General features: G+C 39.4%; 1 protein-coding gene across 7 annotated transcripts in view; it reads right to left on the reverse strand.

Moving 5' to 3' along the window:
* PATJ (PATJ crumbs cell polarity complex component) overlaps positions 1 to 21114 on the reverse strand; it is a 145646-nt gene that overhangs the window by 77882 nt on the left and 46650 nt on the right. For all 7 annotated transcript variants that reach the window (XM_065842696.2, XM_071810103.1, XM_065842693.2 and 4 more), the window contains 10 exons: positions 17288 to 17497; positions 16272 to 16385; positions 13264 to 13635; positions 12102 to 12222; positions 11627 to 11783; positions 10762 to 10833; positions 9717 to 9894; positions 8703 to 8813; positions 7080 to 7157; positions 3861 to 3978 (listed from right to left, as the gene is read on the reverse strand). In XM_065842696.2, coding sequence (XP_065698768.2) covers positions 3861 to 3978; positions 7080 to 7157; positions 8703 to 8813; positions 9717 to 9894; positions 10762 to 10833; positions 11627 to 11783; positions 12102 to 12222; positions 13264 to 13635; positions 16272 to 16385; positions 17288 to 17497 — 1531 coding nt within the window. The remainder of the gene's footprint in view (positions 1 to 3860; positions 3979 to 7079; positions 7158 to 8702; positions 8814 to 9716; positions 9895 to 10761; positions 10834 to 11626; positions 11784 to 12101; positions 12223 to 13263; positions 13636 to 16271; positions 16386 to 17287; positions 17498 to 21114) is intronic.

A 21114-nucleotide genomic window follows, 5' to 3' on the forward strand; every position in this document is an offset into this window, starting at 1 on the left:
AACTTACTTGAAAACAACCAGATCAATCTCAGTCAACTAACTAGACAAAAGATGTGACTAAAAAATATAATATCAATTGAAATTAAGGATTCTGACTTCTTTCAACAATTGTCTTTTTCATTTTCTTATAATGGTTTTTAAGGTTTTTCCTTTCTAACTTATGATTGCTGCAACTCAACCACTAAAGTAGATCTAAATTGTGCACTTATGAATGCCCCAAGGAATACTTTCCAAAACATTCCATTACAAACTACTCTGGCCATCCATTTCCTCAGCTTCTTTTGACTCGTAGCCCCTCATTACAGCAATCACCACACCGGGGTGCGCATCAGACAATCAGCAGATTCTCTTGTTTTGATTTAAACAAAAATTAAAAATGCTATTCAAAACCTCATGTTTTTAAGGCTTTGGAAGCCTAAAAAGCCTCTTAATGGACAACAACCTCCTCCAAAATTAGCTTTGCCATGGAGGAAATGTTTCTAGCCCAGGGAGGAAAAACATCAAACCCACATTGTACTATAACATTTTCAGGTCTGTAAGATTATGCATTTCGAAGGTTATTTTTTTGAGGCAGGATGGACACACTGCAAGTTTTACAAAACTATTTTAAAGTGTAAACTGAAGAGCAAAAGAGTAAAAGAGCAAAGCCAAAGGTAAACAAAACTCACATCACACAGGGTTAGAGTTGAATAACTATAAAGATTTGACAGCATCACTAGAAGAAATAACACAAGAGGGAATGCTACTACCAACTTGCCTTCAAAATCTAGCAAAAACCCCAATAATTTAAAAAACTATTGGAAGTAATGATGGCTCAAATGAAACTGAAATATAAAGAGAAGCAGGTTAGAAACTAAGCGTCTTAGGTGCAAGAAGATACATTTGAAAAAACACATCTAGAACTTTAAATTTTTTAAACCATAGAAACATCAAGGACATCTGGAGTTTCTCTAAACCAAGAGCTACCTACTAGTTCTATTCCCAACAAGGACTCACCCTACTTGGATCAAAACCAACATTTGAAAAGGGAGAACATCCAAAAGAAATGCCTGTTACAACAAGTCAGCCATGAAAGCTACAGTTGCAGTGGTGGAAAAGCAGAAACAAGAGGCAGCACTGCCAAAAGGCCAGTAGATTTAGAGTCCACAGGGAAAATTCAATCAATACTGAAAGGTTATCCAGCCACTTTAAGGCGAAAACAGACACAACACAGAGATTGCAAGGCAGCATGGATGGGACAGAAAGGAAAGAAAAATTCTCTAAGCATGGCAGGAATACTAACAATTCTTTGCTTTCATTTTCAGTACAAGGAATGATGAAGAACACAGAGACAAACGACAAGAGCATGGGTTGAAAGAAGTGACAAGCGAGAAGAAAAAAGGTCAAGTGGAGCAAGTAAAGTATTTCTGGAGTATGAAAGAAATTGATGAGCAGGTTCATGAAGCTGCAACTGTATTAATAAAAATGCTAAAAAAAAAATAAAAATCCATCAGGAGCACGAGAAGAGGACAGATTTAGCAGCTGCCCCACCTCAAAATGCCCACTAAGGCCTTCCACGCTACTGGCACAGATTGAGAGCTACAGGAAATAAAAAAGGAAAAGCTACAATGTGAATTTACCTGTGCTGACATCACTTCTTCCTTTCAAGATAACTTATCTTCTGAATAAGGAAGACAATAAATCTAGTTCACCTGTCCACTGAAGCTCAGAAAATTACTAATTAAGGTTACAAAGGTAGTAGACTTAGTAGGGTAAGTGGGTAAGGAATAGACCAATAGGAACATGCAAATGGACAGTGTTAAAAAGGCAAATACTGGCCTGGACTGGGATTTCTGGGAAAGGTGCTCAAGAATCTGGACAGAAGTTATGAACATTCCATAGTTCACAAATCAAGACTGTACTGGAATTTACAGAGAAAACTTTGTTTTTCAAGTCATCACAGAAAAGAGACTCTGCAAAAGCCCATTCTACAGCTGCCAAGATGCTTAATATCATTAAGTACAGGTAGATCATTTCTAACATGCTTTCTACTTCAAGGGTTGAGGTACAAACTTAGTTTCAGCTTCCTTAACCTGTTTGTTATTTTAAAGAAACAGAATGAGGTGGTGAAAAATAAAGTGGAAAAATTTATATCTTGGTTTTCCGAGATTCGCAGGAAAGATGGCTACTGCAAATCATTCAGGTTAGTACAAAGGGTAGAGAGAAGGAGAGTCATCTGAATAGATCTGCTTGCCGCTGTCAAATCTGGCAGGATTGATGAATTTAATATCAGAAGTAGCTTTACCTTTTCAGCTATTCGACTCAGCTGGCAATACCATCAGGGACAGCTAAAAAATGACCAAGCCCATCAATAAGAAATTATTTCTCAGCAAAGTATTAACGCAGGTCTAGCATGCACTCAGATTAAGGCATCTCCTAATCAGATAACTCAGGTGTCAGGCTACTCATCCTTTAACTGAGAATTATAACTTTAATAACAAGCTGAAATCAGTTTGCCACAATTGCAGGTTTACAGAATTAGTTTGAAAGCTCAAGATATATTCAAATCCAACATCCACAGTCTGCAGGCAAATGCTTCTCCTGACTACCACTCCCATAAAAAATACTGAAATCCCTCTTGAAGTAACCACACAGTGTAACCACAAGCAGGTGAGATGACAAACTCAGTATGGGGATGTACTGTAAAAATCTTGGTTGATTCGAGAACCCACAGATTTCCCTTAAAGCCACAGAGGCAGAGCGGAACACCCTGCTTCCACGGCCCAAATGACTGTCTCCATGAGAACAACCTTCCAAAATCCCTCTAGTCTCCACCAAAGCAACCAAACTCATTATCAGGGCTACAATGGACCATCATTGCCAAGGAAATCAGCAAGAGCAGTTGGAAGAGCTCTCCAACCAGCAGGTCCCAAGTTATGGGCTTCCAAACCAAATGGGAGCCATGGTGGCTTCATAGTCAAAAGCTACAAAGGCATCTCTCTGGTTTGGTTTGCCCATCACTAGGGCACACAAAAACCTCCTCAAGACAAAAGATTATGAGAAAAATCACTGTAGCAAAAAAAAACCAAAAAATCAACACACCAAACCCCAACAAAACCCCCAGGTCTATGCTGGTTTGGTACATGAGAGTGTAAGGAGAGAAAAAAAGGTAACTAATTTCAGAAAATAATTTAGGAATACTAAAATTGCAGTTAGGAGTCCCAAGTATTTTATTGGAAGGCAAACTATGGATAATAATATTCCATTTATCCAAAGCTGTCATTAACAAGGCAGTATACTGGAATCTAAGTCCCGCTGCCAGAGCTCTCAAGTTGTACCACATCCTGCTCTTTAAGTCCCTACTCTTCTACAAAGTGCATATCATCATAATTTGCTGCAAACCCAAGAACTGGACAACTACAGAATCTTTCCCATAAAAGATGCTACAAAAAAGGGGGATCCTTTTTTCAGTAGGGTACTGAAACAATAAATGGGCAGATTTTGCTTTTTAAAAGAAAATAGTTTGCTCAAATAGCACTGTCTGAAATCAACTGCAGGCTTTTCTGGAAAATACACCGGTGGTTCTCAGCCTACAGCTGCTCAACTACCACTGCAACTACCACAGTAAAGCATGACATCTGTCTTTCACTGCTGACAGCGCTGCCAAAGCAAGTCCTCAAGATATTGCTTAGAGAGTTTTAGACTGAAAATAAACCGCCTTCCTGCAGGTCTTCAGAAGAGAAGAGCCATAGGAGGCTGGCTGGGAAGAGAAGGCCGAGCACTGCTTCCTATAATACAAGCAATAAACGGCAGATACGTTCACCACAATCTGATTGCATTCCATAAATGTAATCTGACACAAGGATTGTGGCACTACTCACTCTCTGTACAAGCATCCTCATCCTCCTCTTCATGCACAGCAGCCTCCTCTGGGGCCGGTCTCTCCAGTGCTCTATAAGGAGGTGGCAGTTTCATTGGAGGGGGAGCCCCATATTTTCTCTAACAGATTCAAAGACAAATAGTTAGATGCTTTGTAACCTCCATGCACAATAAAAAAAAATCCTATTGTTTACTGCACTGTGTGTACATTCACAGCACCAAATTGCAATGCTAAATTTGCAGCATAGGCTTTTTATGCAAGAAATTGAAACAAGAAGTGACACTGAGCATCAAAAATGGAAATACAATTTGGCATGCACATTTACTTGTTGACAAAATACATTTGTATCACCATAAGCATGAAAGAGTGAACATTAATCAAGGGTTAAAAATAAACCTTCACTTATTTCTCATTAATGACAACACCAAAATTGCCTGGTACTGACACGAGTCAAACTTGTATACACAAAATAAGAACTCAATCTTCTTAGTGCATCTACAAATATTTAAGCACAACAATTCACCTATATTTTGACTTAAATTTAGAAGATATTTTGAAATATAACTTACAATAACGTTCTATTACCTCACATAAATACAGGCAGCTCCTATAATGATGCATATAGCGGCGCATAGCAGGAATAAAGAATAGGCTCTGAATCTGATGCAAACAGGCTCTTGTTCATCTGAGCAACTGCTTTTATAGCTCCAAGTAACTGGATTGTGCCTTAGTTTGCTACGTGATTTCACTACATTACATTCAACTGTATCCCATGCAACCCCACTACTAATAGCAGGATGCACTTTAGAAAGGGAACACCGAGTACCATGTGCCATTAGAGCAACCAGAATGCCCATAATTAATTTCTTCCATAGCTGGGAAATACGACTCAACACCCAAACATCAAACCCAGAATAAATTTTTTTCACTGTGTACAATGAAAGCTGAACCTGCATATGGATTTCTAAAATCTTGAGCCTAAATTTGTGTAGAGTAGTCTAACTAGCACACTGCACTGTGAGCTATAATGTGTCAAAAGTTTTGTGAGATAAGACATGCATCATCCCATTCATTTAAAAAACATTACAGGGAAGTGCTGCATTGAAGACAGCATAACAATAATAAATAAAATTAATTGAATCCAATAGTGGTAAGAGTGTATAATTGTAAGAGCGTATAACAAGAGCACTTGGAAACATGGCAGCTGTTTCCCCAAAGTATATAATACATTACACCAAATACGCCTCCCACTCTTTTCTTGCCATCAGCACAGGTAGAACTGTGCAAGAGGCAGAAGATGCAAGAGGTGCGAGAGGCCTTACATTCTGCATTATCCAGTAGGCACAGACAGAAAACCCACTTTCAGCTGCCTATGACAAATCAGTATAATTTAGTAATAACTCAGTCTCAATGTTGACCCTTTGGCTTTTCAAGGCCCTCAACATTTGTTAGAAAGTCTGTATGAAATTACAGGAGACATGCAAGCTTATCCAGCAGTTTGCTATGGCTCGGGACAAGCTTCTCTTGGACCTGTTGACCTGCTGAAAACCCAGACGAGTGAATTTTGCTGGAGTAACTCCACATTACACCACGCTTTCCTATTAAACCAGCTCTTTCTAGCAGAGACGGAAGCATAGATTGCAGAGCCAACCAGCAAAATAACCTTAATATCTGGTTTGCCCACAAGAAGTTCAATTGTTTTAAGTGGTTTCACATGAATTGCTTCAAGTGATCATTTTTAAACAAAACAGATCAATATGAGAGGATAAACACCAACAAATCAGAGAAAACCTTCAGTATTGAAAAGATAATTCATCATCCAGGAACAGGCAGATTTTCCAGCTGGATGTGGCTCCTTTCAAACCAAAGTCTTTTGAGACACTTTGAAGACTGGACGAGAAATATCATTGATTCCCCATAGGGACGCAGACTAATAATCCACTAATAGCAACTCTTTCCAACTCGGAGATCCCCCTCCTGCAGCACAGCTTGACTGCTTTGTGAATTGCCGTTCAAAGCTAAAAAACAGCTACATATTTATGCAGGGAAGCTCTTCGATATTCCTCCCACCAGTTTACAGCACTGATAGATGAATAAGGTTTGAGAAAGATGAGGCTGCCTCTTTAACCTCCTGATGCTGTACAATGCAACACACTGGAGTCCTAAAGATTAAAGGCAGCACGTTGCAAGAGAATGAAGGCTTTTGAGATGAGAAATATAGATAACAAAACCAAGAAATGAGGATTGTAACTGCTTCGTTATAAGTATTATCCGCTGTCATGAAAGCATGACTTCAACACCCTGGTGTTTTTTGGATAACTGAGCCTCGTAGCTTCTGCATCTGACAGGATCTGAAAGGAGTCTCACCAAAACTTGTGGAGGCAAGAGGGACCTTCTCAGTTATCCACCACCCGTCAGAGTACCAAGTAGGATCAAATGAAAAGTTCGTCATATCTGTAGTTGGCACGTTAAACTGCACAGGGCAAGAGTTATTGTCTCCGCTAATTATGCCTCTGCTCCTCCAGTTTCGACGCCCTCCAAGTACCTGAGCTAGACCCATCAGTCAGTGCAGTTCCCTCAGGAAAATACCAAGGCCATTAGAGCAATCTGGCTGGGAACGAGAAATTAAATTTTTCCCTTATTGCAACGATTAAAACAAATCCACTGGTGTAGACCAAACAGATTTTTTTCTCTTTCAAATCTGCTGCAAAGTTGTTTGAAAGTTCCTGTGCAGTAATTGCTTCACAATTAGCTGGCCAGCTACAGATCACTCGGTCATTTCCTTCTCTTACACAGCAATGGGAAATGTAGGAGACTTAGGAGATTTAATTATCTTATAACATGATTTTGCTGAATTTCAGCCAGCCTCACATTAAGGATGTTATTTGTGTACATGCTATTATTTCTCTCTTTCCACTGAACAAAGAGAATCAATTTGCCTCCACATGGAGCAAAGCAGGTACTTCCAGAAAGATGCCAGTGAAGAGCTGCAATAAATACAGGGTTTCAGCACCCAGGGGAGACTCGCAGGGCATTTGTCAGAAATCTGCCTTGTGTTTGGCAGAAAATTGGCAAAAATTACTTGAATCAAAGATATTTCAACAAAACAATTCAAATTTCGTTTTAGACTTCAGCAGGGGCTTATCATAGAGCTATAATGCATGCTATTATAAAATTTGATTTAGTAAAACTTGGGTATAGCATTGAATGGAATAAATACCTTTTCACTCTTATTTTCTTTGCCTCCATTCTGATCATTGCTGACTTTGATTCCCTTGGGCTGTACGGCAGAAGCCACCTGAAAAAAAAAATGCATATATTACACACATTATAAAGAGCATTACAGCCGCAAAACAAACATCCAAAATTAAGTAATGATGGCAATAAAGGTACCCAGTGTACCCTGCCCCATGCAGTGCAATCTTTAAACTACATTATTTTACCAAATTTACAAACATAGTCTACCTTTTTCATGCTCACTGTTTGATAACTAGCTCCATCTCTTCATTAAAGTAAACATTACTCTGAAGTCAACAATACAGACGTACATATTTGACAGAGTCCAAACTATGGACTCCTGTAGCGTCAGTTCTAACTTATTCAGATGAAAACCTGCATCCATGCACACAGACACCACCTAAGAGGCGGCATGTTTAGCCCCCACATAACATTCCTCCTTGCTGCTCTTTTATTATTTCAAGGGGAAACTTTTATGGCACTTTAATTACAGTTGGTGGCAGGCACATGGTTTCAGCTCAGAGTAAGTAGTACCCAAAATGTGATAAGCAATGAGCCTCATGTTGGGTCACAAGTCCAGGCTGTATAAGAGGAAATGGCTGTTCCTGGGGCCATTCTCAGTCTCGTTTTCTACTATTTCACAATATATACTGCTGAAAGTCTGTGAATGTCCAGTTTCCTACAGCCTGCAGTTCAAATAACTCATGTCAAGTTATCTGTCTTGCCCTTCACCTCTCCAGCTTGACTAGGAAAGTGAAGATCAGAGATGCAACTGAACACTCGAATGTTCTGACGGTTTATTTGGATTTTCTGTGAAAAGCTGACACAGAAAGGGAGCCAATTCAATTACCATCATTGCGATTTTTGCCATCCCTGCTTGAGCACCTTCCCAGCTTAGGTAGTTAAAGTCTTAATAGAGTTTGAAAGACTTCCTAGAGCACTGGAAAAATAACGGACACATCTGTGCCAGATTTGGCTACAGTTGTCAAAAGGTCTACTAATCCACCAAAATCCCCAATTAATTTCTCAGATTATGGCAAAAGTACATAGAAGTCTTGGTTGTTGGTGGTTTTTTTTTTTGGCATATACTTCAAGGCAAATGGAATTGTATGTATTTTCTTACTAAGGCATTACAAGGTTTCTTGTCTTGGTCTTGAAGATAAGGAGATGTCTAAATCTCTTGAAGTTTAACTTGCTCCCAGGTAACTACTTCAGGTCCCTTTGGTGACACATTTTACACAGAGCTGCTGGTGTGAATCTGGTTAATTTTAATTACACATTTTTCTTCATTTGCATCACAGACTATATTTTTTAATCATGAAATATGAACAAATTAAACAACACAGGGACAGAATCAGACAGGTGGGAGAACTGAATTAACACCTAGTCAACAGATTTACATGTCCCCTGTTTACATCAGAGAAACAATGTTTCTATCAGGCCAGACAAGTAACCAACCAATCATGTGGTCTATGAGCAGAAACTCTGACAAAAACGATCGACACAAAAATGTATGGAACTTGCTGAAAGAAATGTAGCCAAGTTTAAAATAAGATGTATGTTACACATCTATTAAGTTTTGGAATAAAAATAGGAAGAAACTTACTTTTGGTATGTTAGACAAACCCTGAACCACAAACACGACAGGATTTCCCGCATTCTTGATGGCTTCTACTGCTTCCTCGTGTGTGGCGTTTTGAAGGTCTACCCCAGAAACCTAACAAACAATGTTAAGTGTTATTAGGTAGCTTCTTTTTGGCAGAGTCCTTACAAGAGATCACACACGTTCACAGATTAGTGTAGCTGAGGAAAGTACCCAGAAGCAATCAAGAAAAATTATTTTTAAACTGTATTTCCATGATGGTTTAGGGAAAAGTATATTACTTGTCATTCATAATTAAAAGATAGCCGCATGTTTCCCAAAGCAATTCTTCTAGATAAAAACATAATGAATCAGATTGTCAGAGAAAGTGAGATATAATGGTACCTATAATACAACTCTTTTGGATTTTACCTGTTCGTGAACTAAACCTGATTTGAAAAAACAATTTTTCAAAACATCACACACAATCCTAAAGCACATCCAAGAAGAGCTGGGGAACCAGATCCAGAAGTATTCATTCAAAGAAAAATGACCAAAGAAAAAAAATCACCGCAGAGCCAGAGATGAGAGCCAGGAACAGCCTTGTCCCCTGCAGCACCTGCCAGAATCAGCAACTTCCCCCAAACAGTGGTTAATCAGACTGTTAACTACTCCAAATTCACACACAGAAAATAACAGCCCAAATTTCAGTATGAAGTCCTATATATTATAGCTTATGTTTCTAAAGGTACAGTATAACTTATTATTCATTTATATGAGAAGGTACTTTTTTTTTCCATTTCGCCCTGGTATCTGAAGGCCTATCTTTTCCTAAAGAGAGAGGAAATTGTTAAGAGCTCCATAGTTGGATCTTAAAAAAAGAAAGGACAACACCAAGAGTTTCTTTTGGTTTCCAAAACACAGTGTCGACAATACTTCATGAAGTGGTGGTGGTATTTTGTCTCTCCCTCCTCTCAAAGCTGTCTGAGGCCAACTTTATTTTTTTTTAAATGAAAAGGTAGGTTTATCTGCATTTACCTCAATTATTTTATCTCCAGTTTTTAAAGCCTTTGTTCTTCCTGCTGGGCTGTCTTCCAAAACTTGTTTGATAAAGATCCCTTTAAGTTCTTCTCCATTCTTCAGGCGCTTTATGACAGTTTGTCCACCAACAATACTGATTCCGAGAGACACATGAGGGTCTCTAAAGATCTCCACACTGAAAAAATACGTGTGATAGTTTAACAGCTTGAAACGCTTTTTTTAAAACTATAAATGGAAAGCCTTAAAAAACTGCAAGCTTCTGATCTTTGAAGAAGATTTAATAGAGTAAAGGGATAAAACCAGAAGCCTAAAAATGTTCTCAGAGGTGGCTTTTTACCCCAAGGAGACCTCACCTGACAAAAAGAACAAAATTCTGCTGTCAGCCCCTGCCCACTGCCCTTCCAATAGGTTTATATTTCAGAGAAAGTAAGGGTAAAACAGATAGGTCTTCAAGTAAACGTTCATCCTCTTTCAGTATGAGCAAACTGTCTGCAAATGGCAAATACTGCAAGTTGTATGCTAGAGAAATAATAAAACAAAGCATTTCATACAACTTTCTGAACACCGATTTCAGTGTATCAGTTGCATATTAATCAGCACAAGTAGAAATATTCTGACCATAATTTACTTAATACCATAAAAACAATTCACCCCAAAATGTTAACAATACAATGAGGATGTGGCTGAAACTTGGTTTGGCAATTTGGAATTCTGCCATGAAAATTAGCAGAGAAGCCATGGAAAAGGAGAGAGCAGCATTACGTGCATTGTTCACACCTAATAGTTATTAAATGAGCAAGAACTTGTAGGTCATCCATAACGTAAACCCGCCAAGCTCTCCCAAGTCAGCTGTATAAATAGAAGGCATAATTCTGTTGAACATCTGTTAAAAATTCACTGTATCTAAGAAAGCCCAAAGTAGACAAGTACCTCAAAGTTATTGGCAGAGGAGGGGAGGAAAAAAACCCATGAGAACTAATTGGGCTCACAGAAAAAAGACAGAAGGTAAATGCGAAGAAATAAGGTAATCATATGAACATACGTCCGTGGTGGTCCCCAGTGGCTGAAGTTTGGAGTTTCTTCTCCTTCTCCTTCTTCTCTCTCAGGCAATTCACTAATTGGGGGCAGAGGGAGGAAAGGAATGAAAAATAAAAAAGGCATCACCCGTGCCAGGTCGCAATTCCTCGCATATTTTTTATCTGGCAGTGAGACAGCAACGCCTTCCCACACTGTCCAGTCTAAACCAAATGTGCAGAGTCAACAGACTAGACAGGAATTTTTCTATTTAGGTTTAAACATACTTAAGGAATGCTCCAGAAATAAACATGATGGGCAGACCAAATTTATAAGCTGCTCTGTGATACACAAATCTGCGCTACATTTACTCAACCAAAATGACTATCGAAGCAATTAACGTTCACTTTCTGATAAATATGCTGTGATTCTTATAGAGGAATATAAACATCATAAAACCATTCTAGCTGACCAGAAAGCAGATCATGACACAAGTTCCAAAAGGAAGAACGAAGGAAAGGGAAAACCATGAGGACAGAGCTGCGCTAAGGAGCGAAGGGGAGAGTTCCTGAAGCAATAACAGCCACGCTGTCGGTAAAGGTTACGTCCCTTTCCTCCAGGCCACAACCAAATTCCCCTCACTGTGGAGTAAGTGAAGTAGGAGGCAAAGCCATTTGCAGTTTTCTGTCACAGCACTCAGGGGAGGAAAAGTGGAAAGATTCAATAAGGTTCTAAGGCAAAAATCAGCTCCTTGGGCAAACATCTGTATGTTTGGCCACCTCTGTATGTTTTACTCTTTCACACAGAGTTTAATGATTAGTCAGCTGAGTAAAGCGAGAAGACAGTCGAGATAATCGATTGAAAATCTTCCAAAACCCCAAATCTTTCCATACCTGCACAACATTGTTCTAGGCTGAGCTAAGGTGGTTACTCTCCCAGATTCCACGCTCTTGGAAAATACATCATCCTTCCCTTTTAGTTCCTCCTTTTCGACAGCTTCCAGATCAACAGCAAGCCCAGGTCCTTTAGAGTCAATGCAAAGCTTTGTACCTGAAGAAGAAAAGGTGTAGACTTGAACTTCTGCATCCTCTGTTCCTGCACCTACCAGTCATCACCCTTGGAAACAAACCCCTTAGCTCACTGTGTTCCAGATGTGGATGTTGTGTGATGATCAAGAGGCTTAGAGATTCAGAACATTAATTTGTGATTTGCAAGATCCTGAAACCGAAACCTATTCAAAGCCAGGCCATCTTGAGCCTGGAGAGTTCTTTATTTTAATATTTTATCATTTGAAAAAGTTTGTGTTTGATATAAAATTTAAATTTGTAAATATGAAATTATATACAAAGAAAGAGAGTTGTTACAAACCTAAATACATCTTGTTTTTTTCTTCTGATTGTGTAGTTTCAGTATCAAATATGTCTTTTTGGTAGCCACTGTGTGCTGTGGTTCCAGAAGATAGTGAACTAATACAAGCATTTTCTTCACACTTTACAGAGGAGAAAAAAGTAATTAAAGTTAGAAAGCAACGGTATCAACTTACAGAAGGGCACTTGACATGAACATTGATTTTTACAGCAAACATTCACATTTTCTCAACTACATTCTTATGTTTTCAGATAACTATGAAATACGAATTGCTCACTTAGGCACTGTATTAAGAAGAGGCTAAAAAAAGGTCACATGCAATAGCAATATAAAGCAACTATATCCTTCTACTTGCTTGCAATCCAGACAAGATGTTCTTCACTCTTGCTCATTAATTGTTTTTAAGTGACAAATGTATAAATTTAATATTGTGCACCCTGGTATAAAACTGTCACTAGAAGCTGCATTTTAGCCTGTTTATGCCCATAGTGCATTAGGGGACAAGCCAAACAAAACCTGAAATTCTCTGTGGCTGTGATATTGAATCCTTTTCCACTTCAGTTTTTTTTTTTCCATATAACAACATAAATCTCAGAAGCTAGTGCATGGAGGGTTGATATTACTACTTTTTGTTTGACAAGTGAATGAACAAAGATTCAGAAGGAAAAAAAAAATCCTCAGAATACTTGAGGATATATAAAGAAGAATTTTGCAATTTACCTGAAGCTCTGCCTCCTTCTACTCCTTCATCCACCACTATGCTTGCTGAAATTGCTTCCTCCATATTATTTTTCACTGAACCGTGCTATCAGGAACTGATTTGGATTGAAAACAATGTGGAAAAGAGGGAGCTCCTTCCACCGGCATATATAATGGGCTATTAACACCATGAGCTGACATATCAGTACAGCTTGCCAAAAAGAACTGAGCGCTCAAATTAGAGACGGGAGAGATGACACAAGTACAAGGTATCTGTAAACACACCAATTGCAGCACCCATCTCACTCGAGCAGTTAAGTATACAGGCACTAAGTAACAAAGGATTAACAGGTGTCCGTTAGAGGTACCCAGATCTCATCTAGTAACACTAGAAAGACTCCTGACAGAGTTGAGGTCTGGAATTTGTCTTGAGGTCTCATGGTCAGGGTCTGGCGTTCCTTACCATTTGGTCTATACTGAATGGATGTTCCAGGGACTGGTTTGGACTTAGTTTAATACTGGATCTCAAGTCTTGTATTTCAGTAGCCTCGAGTTGTTTTGCCCATAGTTCTGTATCGAGGTTCCTCTCTGAAGTTGCCTTCTGCCCATTGTATTTTAGGAAATCTGAATCTTCTTCATACTCCTCATCCACCAGCATTTCCCGTTCTTCATCTATTTCTTCTGTTCTCTGTTTCAGAAATTCATGCATCTCCCAGGACTCCTTCTCATGCTCATTGTCCTCACTGTCATTTTGAGAAAGCTGAAATGACCTTCCCAAGTTCAAATGTGGTTCATCAACCAGTTCTTCTTTAAAAGGTGTTTCATCTCTGAAACCCTGCATAAAACGTTACAGGAATATAGATTTCACATTATGTTTCTTGCTAACTCTTTTAAAACTATGTTTTATTTTAGGCCATATTAAAAGTACACCCTTATTTTTAAAGAGAATATCTTCTACCTTTTGCATTTCCTAAAAGAAAAAACTCTGACTTATTTTAACACTAAAATTAAACATTGCCTTTTTTTTTTAATATAAAGAAATTCAAGTTGCACAGCTTCGATATTTCTGGAGCCATTCAGAATAACTGATATAGAGTGAAGGCAGAGAATGAGAATTATTAAATAACACTAAAAAAAATCTACAGGAAAAAGTATATATAAATCCAGCTCCACAGTTGTCTGCTATATTGCTTTATGAATGCACATGTATTTCCTACAATACCATCAGCTAAATAAAAAAACAGCCTAAGGGTTTCCTTATGTAACGCTATCAACTGTAAAAAAACAAAAGCCACAGTAGTGTGTGTTTCCCTTGAGTATTCCATACAATAGTTTCACCCGAGGGAGAGGGGAAATGGATGACCCACATAAAAAAAAAAAGGACATAATTGACTGTTCATTATTTAATACTCTGTTTACTGTTACTGTTTTAAAGCTCTTTTCTTCATGCCATGGACTTTTAAATCCCCTTTTCATCAGGTCACCACGCACTTGTGCCCAAACCCGGTCTTCATGGCACCAAAACCTCAAGCCCTGAAATCAACCTACAGATTCAGGGCTCCCTCGATCAAAACGTTTTCCTTTCTGCTTCCTGCTCCTTCCCGGGCTCCCCAAGGTACTTCACCATTTCTGACCTTTAGTGTCAGAATCCGGTTTTCTTAGGTTTGGACAAATGGAGAGGAAAAAAACCCCAGAGGCTGCCAAAATGTTCGCATAGTTCAAGTGAGAGGCAGGAGAGAAAACAAAAGACAGGCAAGAGCATAAGGAAACAATGCAATAATAGGAGCTGGCATGAAAGCAGAACATTAGCAATCCAGAAATTAGCACATTTTTCATAAGCATTAAACATTTCTTTAATCTATTTGACCTGTGTACCTCAATCTCCAAAAATACCCAGTCTGAAGAGATTCTAATTCTCTCCATCTTTATTTCATTTCACTTCACTTCCGCAGCATCATTCTCCAAACACTTCTGCATGAGGTACCAACTTCATCGCTGTGTAAAACAGTCAACTTAGAACCACACAGCGATTTATTTGTGTTCTATCTCCTGATACAGCACTTGGGTACGCACAAGCACAGGCTGCTGCACTGCAGTAGCAGCCACTACCAAAGGAACAGGATATACTGCAAATGACAGTGAATTCTACTGTTGTACACATAAAAATCTTCACATGCTTTTTTTTTTTTTTAAAGTCAGCTTTGTCAGCACTATGCTAGTGCATAAGAAGCGTGCATGTCATCGTGACACACCACTCTTGGCTCTTATACGAGAAGGCACGGTAACAAATGGATGGAAATTTTATACTACTGCTCTAAGCTACTATCAATGCCGTCATACAGAGTAAAACAAAATACAAGCAAATACCTCCGCGTGTATTTTGTTCAAATTGATCGTTTCATTTTCTGTATTCAGCAGGACTTGAAGATAAAATACTTTATTTAAAAATACTTAATAGCATTAGTTCTATTTAGGAGGCAGAGAAACAACCTGAGTTGGCACAGGACTAATTGCTCTGCCAGAAACCCCCCCATGCACCCAGAAAACAAAAAATGCCATTTTACATCACAAAAATCAGTAAATATCACATCCAAGCTAATTTCTACATAGTATACATATATCTATCCTGTAATATTGCTTCTTTTTCTAATATACCATTTAGGCACTAAAGATGTTTGTGTCCAGAGACAGGTAGACATTCTTAGCAACAAGAAAATCTAGAATTTATTTTTATTACTATGTTGCAGTTCTGGATGATGCTTTATGTTCTGTCTTTTCTGGTCTAAAAGGAATGTGTTTACCAGCATGAATTAATACAAATTTGCAAAGTACTTGAGAACAGACAAACATTCAAAAATATCCACATCTCTCACTCAACACAGGTCAGCATTGCAATATTATTGCCTACTACCCTGGTATCCGGATTCCTCACTATCTTTGGTGCCCCATCCTCTCACAACAAACAGAATTATTTCTCAGAAAATAAGAAAGAGGAGAATTGAGGAAGAGAATAAAGAAATCACTCAAGACCACACAGAAAGTCTATGAAGAAGAACAGATCTCCAGCTTGCCTTGCAAACTAAATGACTTTTTTGTTTTGCTTCTCTATAACAAACGTTCTGCTTCCATACCTTACTTTCTTTGCAAAGCTGAACCAGCTATTAATGAATACGTATGACTGCTAATAATGTAGCATTCCTATTTCATATCCAACATAACCTAAGGTATTTTAATGACATACTAAATTTGATAAGGAAGTCTGGGAACCGCATTGGTAAGTGCTTTGCACATGCTCAGTGTTGGCAATACAGTTAATATACAATTAGCTGTTTGAGTCTTTTTCAGAGGAAATCCAGCCCAAGGTCCACCCAACACTTAAGTCTTCTCTGAAGGACACACTATTTTTATTACTTTAAAACATCATTTCTTATCTGTAGACATTTAAGCTGAACCAAAAGAGTAACCAAATACCTGTGGTGCTTCAAGTATTATTGAAAAATTCTCTATTGGTTCTGGAGACACAGGGCTGGTTTCAACACTGCTGGAATCCATGCTGTGCATGTTCTTCTCCTCTTTGCTTTCAGCCTAAGAAACGTGATCAAAAAGATGAGTCAGAAAAACAAAAACAACCCCACATTTTTAAATGAATTGAAAGGGAGAGGGAGAACCAGCCATTAAAAAAGAGATGGGAAAAAGTTACAGAATTCTAAAAAAGAAAGTCATAAATGAAGAAGGCAAAGACAACAGCTTTTATTCTTTAAAGATATTAGTACAGATACAGTAAAAAATAAAGAGATGTGTAGGAAAGAAAGAAACACAAGGATATGAACAATGAAATATCACTCTTTAGAAAAGGAAAGCAGACATTTAACAGCTTTCCTATGTTCCTGTTTCACCACTCCTGTACCAGTTTGAATTACAAGCACTTTCTATTAGATGGTGCTTTACTTTAATTAATTTTGCCTGGGTGCCCTTGATGAACAATACTGCAGTGTTCTCAAGTCAACTACTGTCTGTTCCAAAGCCCTGATTCTAGAAAAAGGAAATTCTACTTGCATTTACAGTCTTGACTTCAAGCAGATTAGGTTTCTTTGACGTCAGTGGAGCTCAAGCAAGCACTTAGCAGTGTCCTGGAGTTAAATGGACTCGAGCACGTATTTAACTGATTTGCTGAATTGCTTGAACCACGATACACTTCTGCTCAGGGCCACCGGGCACATTCACAGACAAGGCTGCTCATTCCATGTGGATGTTTTTCCAGGAGGAGCCTGAGGAAGCTGGTTTTCCAGCCAGACCTTTTCAACATGGAGCTGCCCATGTGCCAGCCATCCAGAATTTCTGGACACGTCAACATGTGTGCGCAGCAACTTAGTTGTTTTCCACATGCATACATACCTTCTGCCTTGAATTTCTGCCTCCCTCACTCCAAACACAGCAAGCCAACCTACACCTCATAGAATGAAACAAAAAATGTTAAGAGTCCTTACCACCAAAGGCTTGCAGATTCCAAGAGAAACTGTACCCGGGGGCACAGATTTCAACACTTCCACGGCCTCTGCTAAAGTGGCACTGTCCAAATATTTCTCATTTACAAACACCAAGCGGTCTCCTGGCAAAAGCTCGCCCCCACGGTCAGCTACACCACCTGCCACCAGAGAGCTGATCACAATGGCTGTTCTGCTTGGATCCAAGGGATCCTGAAAAAAAAAAACAAAACAAAAACATCAAAGCTCCCAGAAAGATTATATTTTAAGCATGTAAAGAGCACTTAAGCATGTTCATCATCTAATTCTACAGAACTGAAGCTTGCTGAGCTGTTCAAAAGGACTGGTGGCTACTACTACTACCAAGACGTACAGTTAACAAAAAGAAAGGTTTGCAGTGGGAAGATATTCTGTCACTTTTCTAATCCATGAAGAAACAAAGATCTGGAAGCTGACTGATACCCTGCCTGCCCTCTCTCCCTCCACACACAGAGCGGCCAGGCCAACCTGCACACAGAACAGCAACACTGGCACCGTTCCACCAGCCTGCAACGTGCTGGTTCTCCACAAAATAACCCTGCTGCTTCCCATCCGAGAGCTTCGTAGCAGCCAAACTGGTGTTAAAAGAAATCACTGCAAGACTAGAAATTTAATTTAAAATAGTATTAAAAATCAAACCCCAAATATTCAAGAGATAGCAGTATATAGTTGCCATATTACTGCTGTGTTTCTGCTTTGTCAAATCTGCATGACAACTTACACAAGACATTTTCTCCACCCGTGAAGCTTCCTCAACAGGGAATACACGGGACAGCAACAGAAGAGTAACTAAGACTATAGGTGAAGACAAGGAACACAGTGGTGCTGAATGCAAAGGAATATGAAGTAGAAAATATTATACACATTGGAGATGCTGTAAACTGATGCAAATATTTTCACTTCTTTTTTTCCCCCGGTATCACCCTTTGCATTGTGTCGTGTACCATTTCTACCACGCATTCAGCCATTTAAAAATTCCTCTTCAATCCAATGAAATTACTATAAGTTATTGTATAGTGGAAGAAAGATACTCAAAACAAGTTTATGGGGATTTTTTTTGTGTGTTTGTTTTTTGTGGGTTTGTTTGGTTGGTTGGGGTTTTTTGGTTTTGTTTTTTAAGATTAGAATTAGCCTCTCTTTCCCTTGCTCAGGGCTCAAAGTTCAGAAATGCTCCTTGTACACACTGGGTCTTCAAATGCATCATCATGTACTATTCTTCAGGACTTGCATCTTTTATTGAGGGCACGGGAGGGATAAAAAATGGGCAAAATACAAATCACAAAGACCACCATGAATTCAGCACCTCAGTGTTAATTTGAAAACAGGAATGCTTTTTTAACTACACATTGCTTTCCAGGGGAGCCTTTTTTTTTTTTTTTTTTTAAAGGTGTATGCAAACATATGAGGCAACAAATGTAAAATCTGTAAAATGGCTGAAATTAGAGCACTGAAATCAGAGTTCAGCAAGAAGAGCCATGCTGAAACTGAATTCAAGTAAACACATTACTAATAATTCCCTCCAGTTCTACTGCTTAATCCTGCTATTTTATAAGCTTCCCAAATGCCGGGTAGCTGCATTGTACGGAGAGGTTCCCTGGCGAGGATCACGCCTCGATAATCAAACCACGACGTGCTGGGTGCTGCTCTGCCCACGGAACCCACAGAGCACCGGGGGAACGGATTCCACTGATTTCAAATAGAAAAGCAAGTTATCCGTGTTCTGCACGTGCTTCGGAAATGTTTAGAAACAAACCCAAATAGAGGAAGTCCAGAAGAAGAATCCAAAGGATTTCAAGATGTTAAAAAAAAAAAAAAAAAAGCTTTTGCTTTCAGAATGTTGAATTTTGAAAATGTAAAGTTCCTGCTGCCCTTTGCGCAGGGAGTCAGCTCCACAAACCCTTGTGCTGCTGGCAGCCGACCAAAAGAACACACGCCCCGCTGGACACAGACTTTGGAAATAGTTTTAATTTGGGGGTTTGCTCCAATGCAAAATAAAAACAACCTTCTGGATTTCTTTGCAGAACCAGGCTGGTGTTGAGAGGGCCGTTTTCAAGCAAGGACGGCACCGACTGCATTAGCAAGGCTTTGCTAATGGAACTAAACCAGCAAGTTCTCCTGTCACAGGCTCGTCTTGCCCCGGGAAGGAAAGTTTCTGCTGGTTCCCTAAATGGGTGAGCGCGCTCTCAGCAAAACTACACCTTTGCTGACACAACAGCTTTTATACTGTGACTTTTGCTGGCTTAGCTATATTGATTAAAAAAAAACAAAACCAAAATACTAACAAAACAAAGCCAGTGCTCATCCTTACTGATGCAGATGAGCTGACAAAAATTTGCAAGTGAATGACTGGCCCAGTAACCATGGTGCTGGCTGAGAATGTGGGAGAACCAGGTTCAAATCCCTGCTCTGACCCAAAACTGCTCTTTTTATGGGTTCGAGATCAGAACCACTTAAGTAGGACATGGGAATCTAACCATTAGCTTCTTCTATGCAGATATTCAAGGTCAGTAGCCTAACTACCACATTTCTGACACAAAACAGCCCTGTTTAAACTGAAGTTTCAACCAAAATAAAAACATTTTTCCTTCAATAAATCATCACATTTTGGTAAGAGATAATTTAGCTGAAAAAGTGCTCCAACCAGCTTTAACCCTCATGCTAAAAACTAAATACTCGCAGTCCCTGTGCAGGACAAAGTCTGAGAGCAGTACAGTCATCACCGCTACTTTGCAACATGCAGGAGCAAAAGCCACATATTGGAATTGCTTCACCATGTGCAGCAGCAGAAAAAAACCCCCAAAATCTTAAAAAAGCAGCCCCGTTTAATCAGGCAAATACTAACTAGGGGTTATAATTACGCTGTGGTTTTCAAGCAGAGGGAGCTGTTGTACAGGAAGAGAAAGGCAACATGAAGTGCAGCCAGGAACACAGGCAGTGCCGTAAGACCCTGAGTGTTTGTTACCAGTAGCTGTGAATCGCAACGTGATTGCTGTGAGAAACAACCACAAAAGCCCCAAGTCAAGACACAAACCTACCGAATTTCCAGGTGTAATCATTAACACCCTTTCCCTATAATTTAACACGAAGGCAGTTGCAGTGGCAGATTGCAGCATGCTTTTCTTACCAAAAGGAACAACATTTTTGGTAAACCTCGCCTTAGGGTTTACGCTCCAACCCAAATGCACCCTAAAGAACAGTGTCTGCTACAACAACCCAGCAAACCCTGAATTCCCACTCATATCTTGGAAAGAGTGAGTGCCGCTGGACTGTGTGAGTTGTTGCCTTGTTTCTGAAAGGCAGCAGTGCTGGCAGCAGCCTGAAAACCAGATTCTTACCTCCTAAACTAACTACAAACCCCAAGTTCACTCCCACAGTGCCCTGACTTCAGGGCCACCTCCACACCAACAGAGCAGCTGGAGCTGTAACAGGTCAAAAACCAAAGTAACTGTGACTGTGGATCTACCATGGGGCTCTTGATTCAATCTACTTGGCTCAGATAATAGAGATTTTTTTTTTTTAGTCACTAGCAGTCAAAACCAGATTTCAGCCTCTGCCTTAAAGTGAAAGGCTCATTTACCCGGATGGAGTTTGCAGGCTGGAAAGAAACCCCTTCCCCAAGGCCAGAGCTAAAAGACAGTGGTAATGGCACTCAGCTGGAATGCAGAAGTGACTCAACTTCCATAGAAATTACAGAAGTTTGCATTACAGCAGCGGGACTGTGCACAGGACAGCCCCATACAATTTGGTCATCTTAAAATGGGCATGAGTGGGGCTTGGTACATTTAAAGAGG

The sequence above is a fragment of the Patagioenas fasciata genome, chromosome 6 (genome assembly GCF_037038585.1).
Source record: "Patagioenas fasciata isolate bPatFas1 chromosome 6, bPatFas1.hap1, whole genome shotgun sequence".
Classification (NCBI taxonomy): Eukaryota; Metazoa; Chordata; class Aves; order Columbiformes; family Columbidae; genus Patagioenas; species Patagioenas fasciata.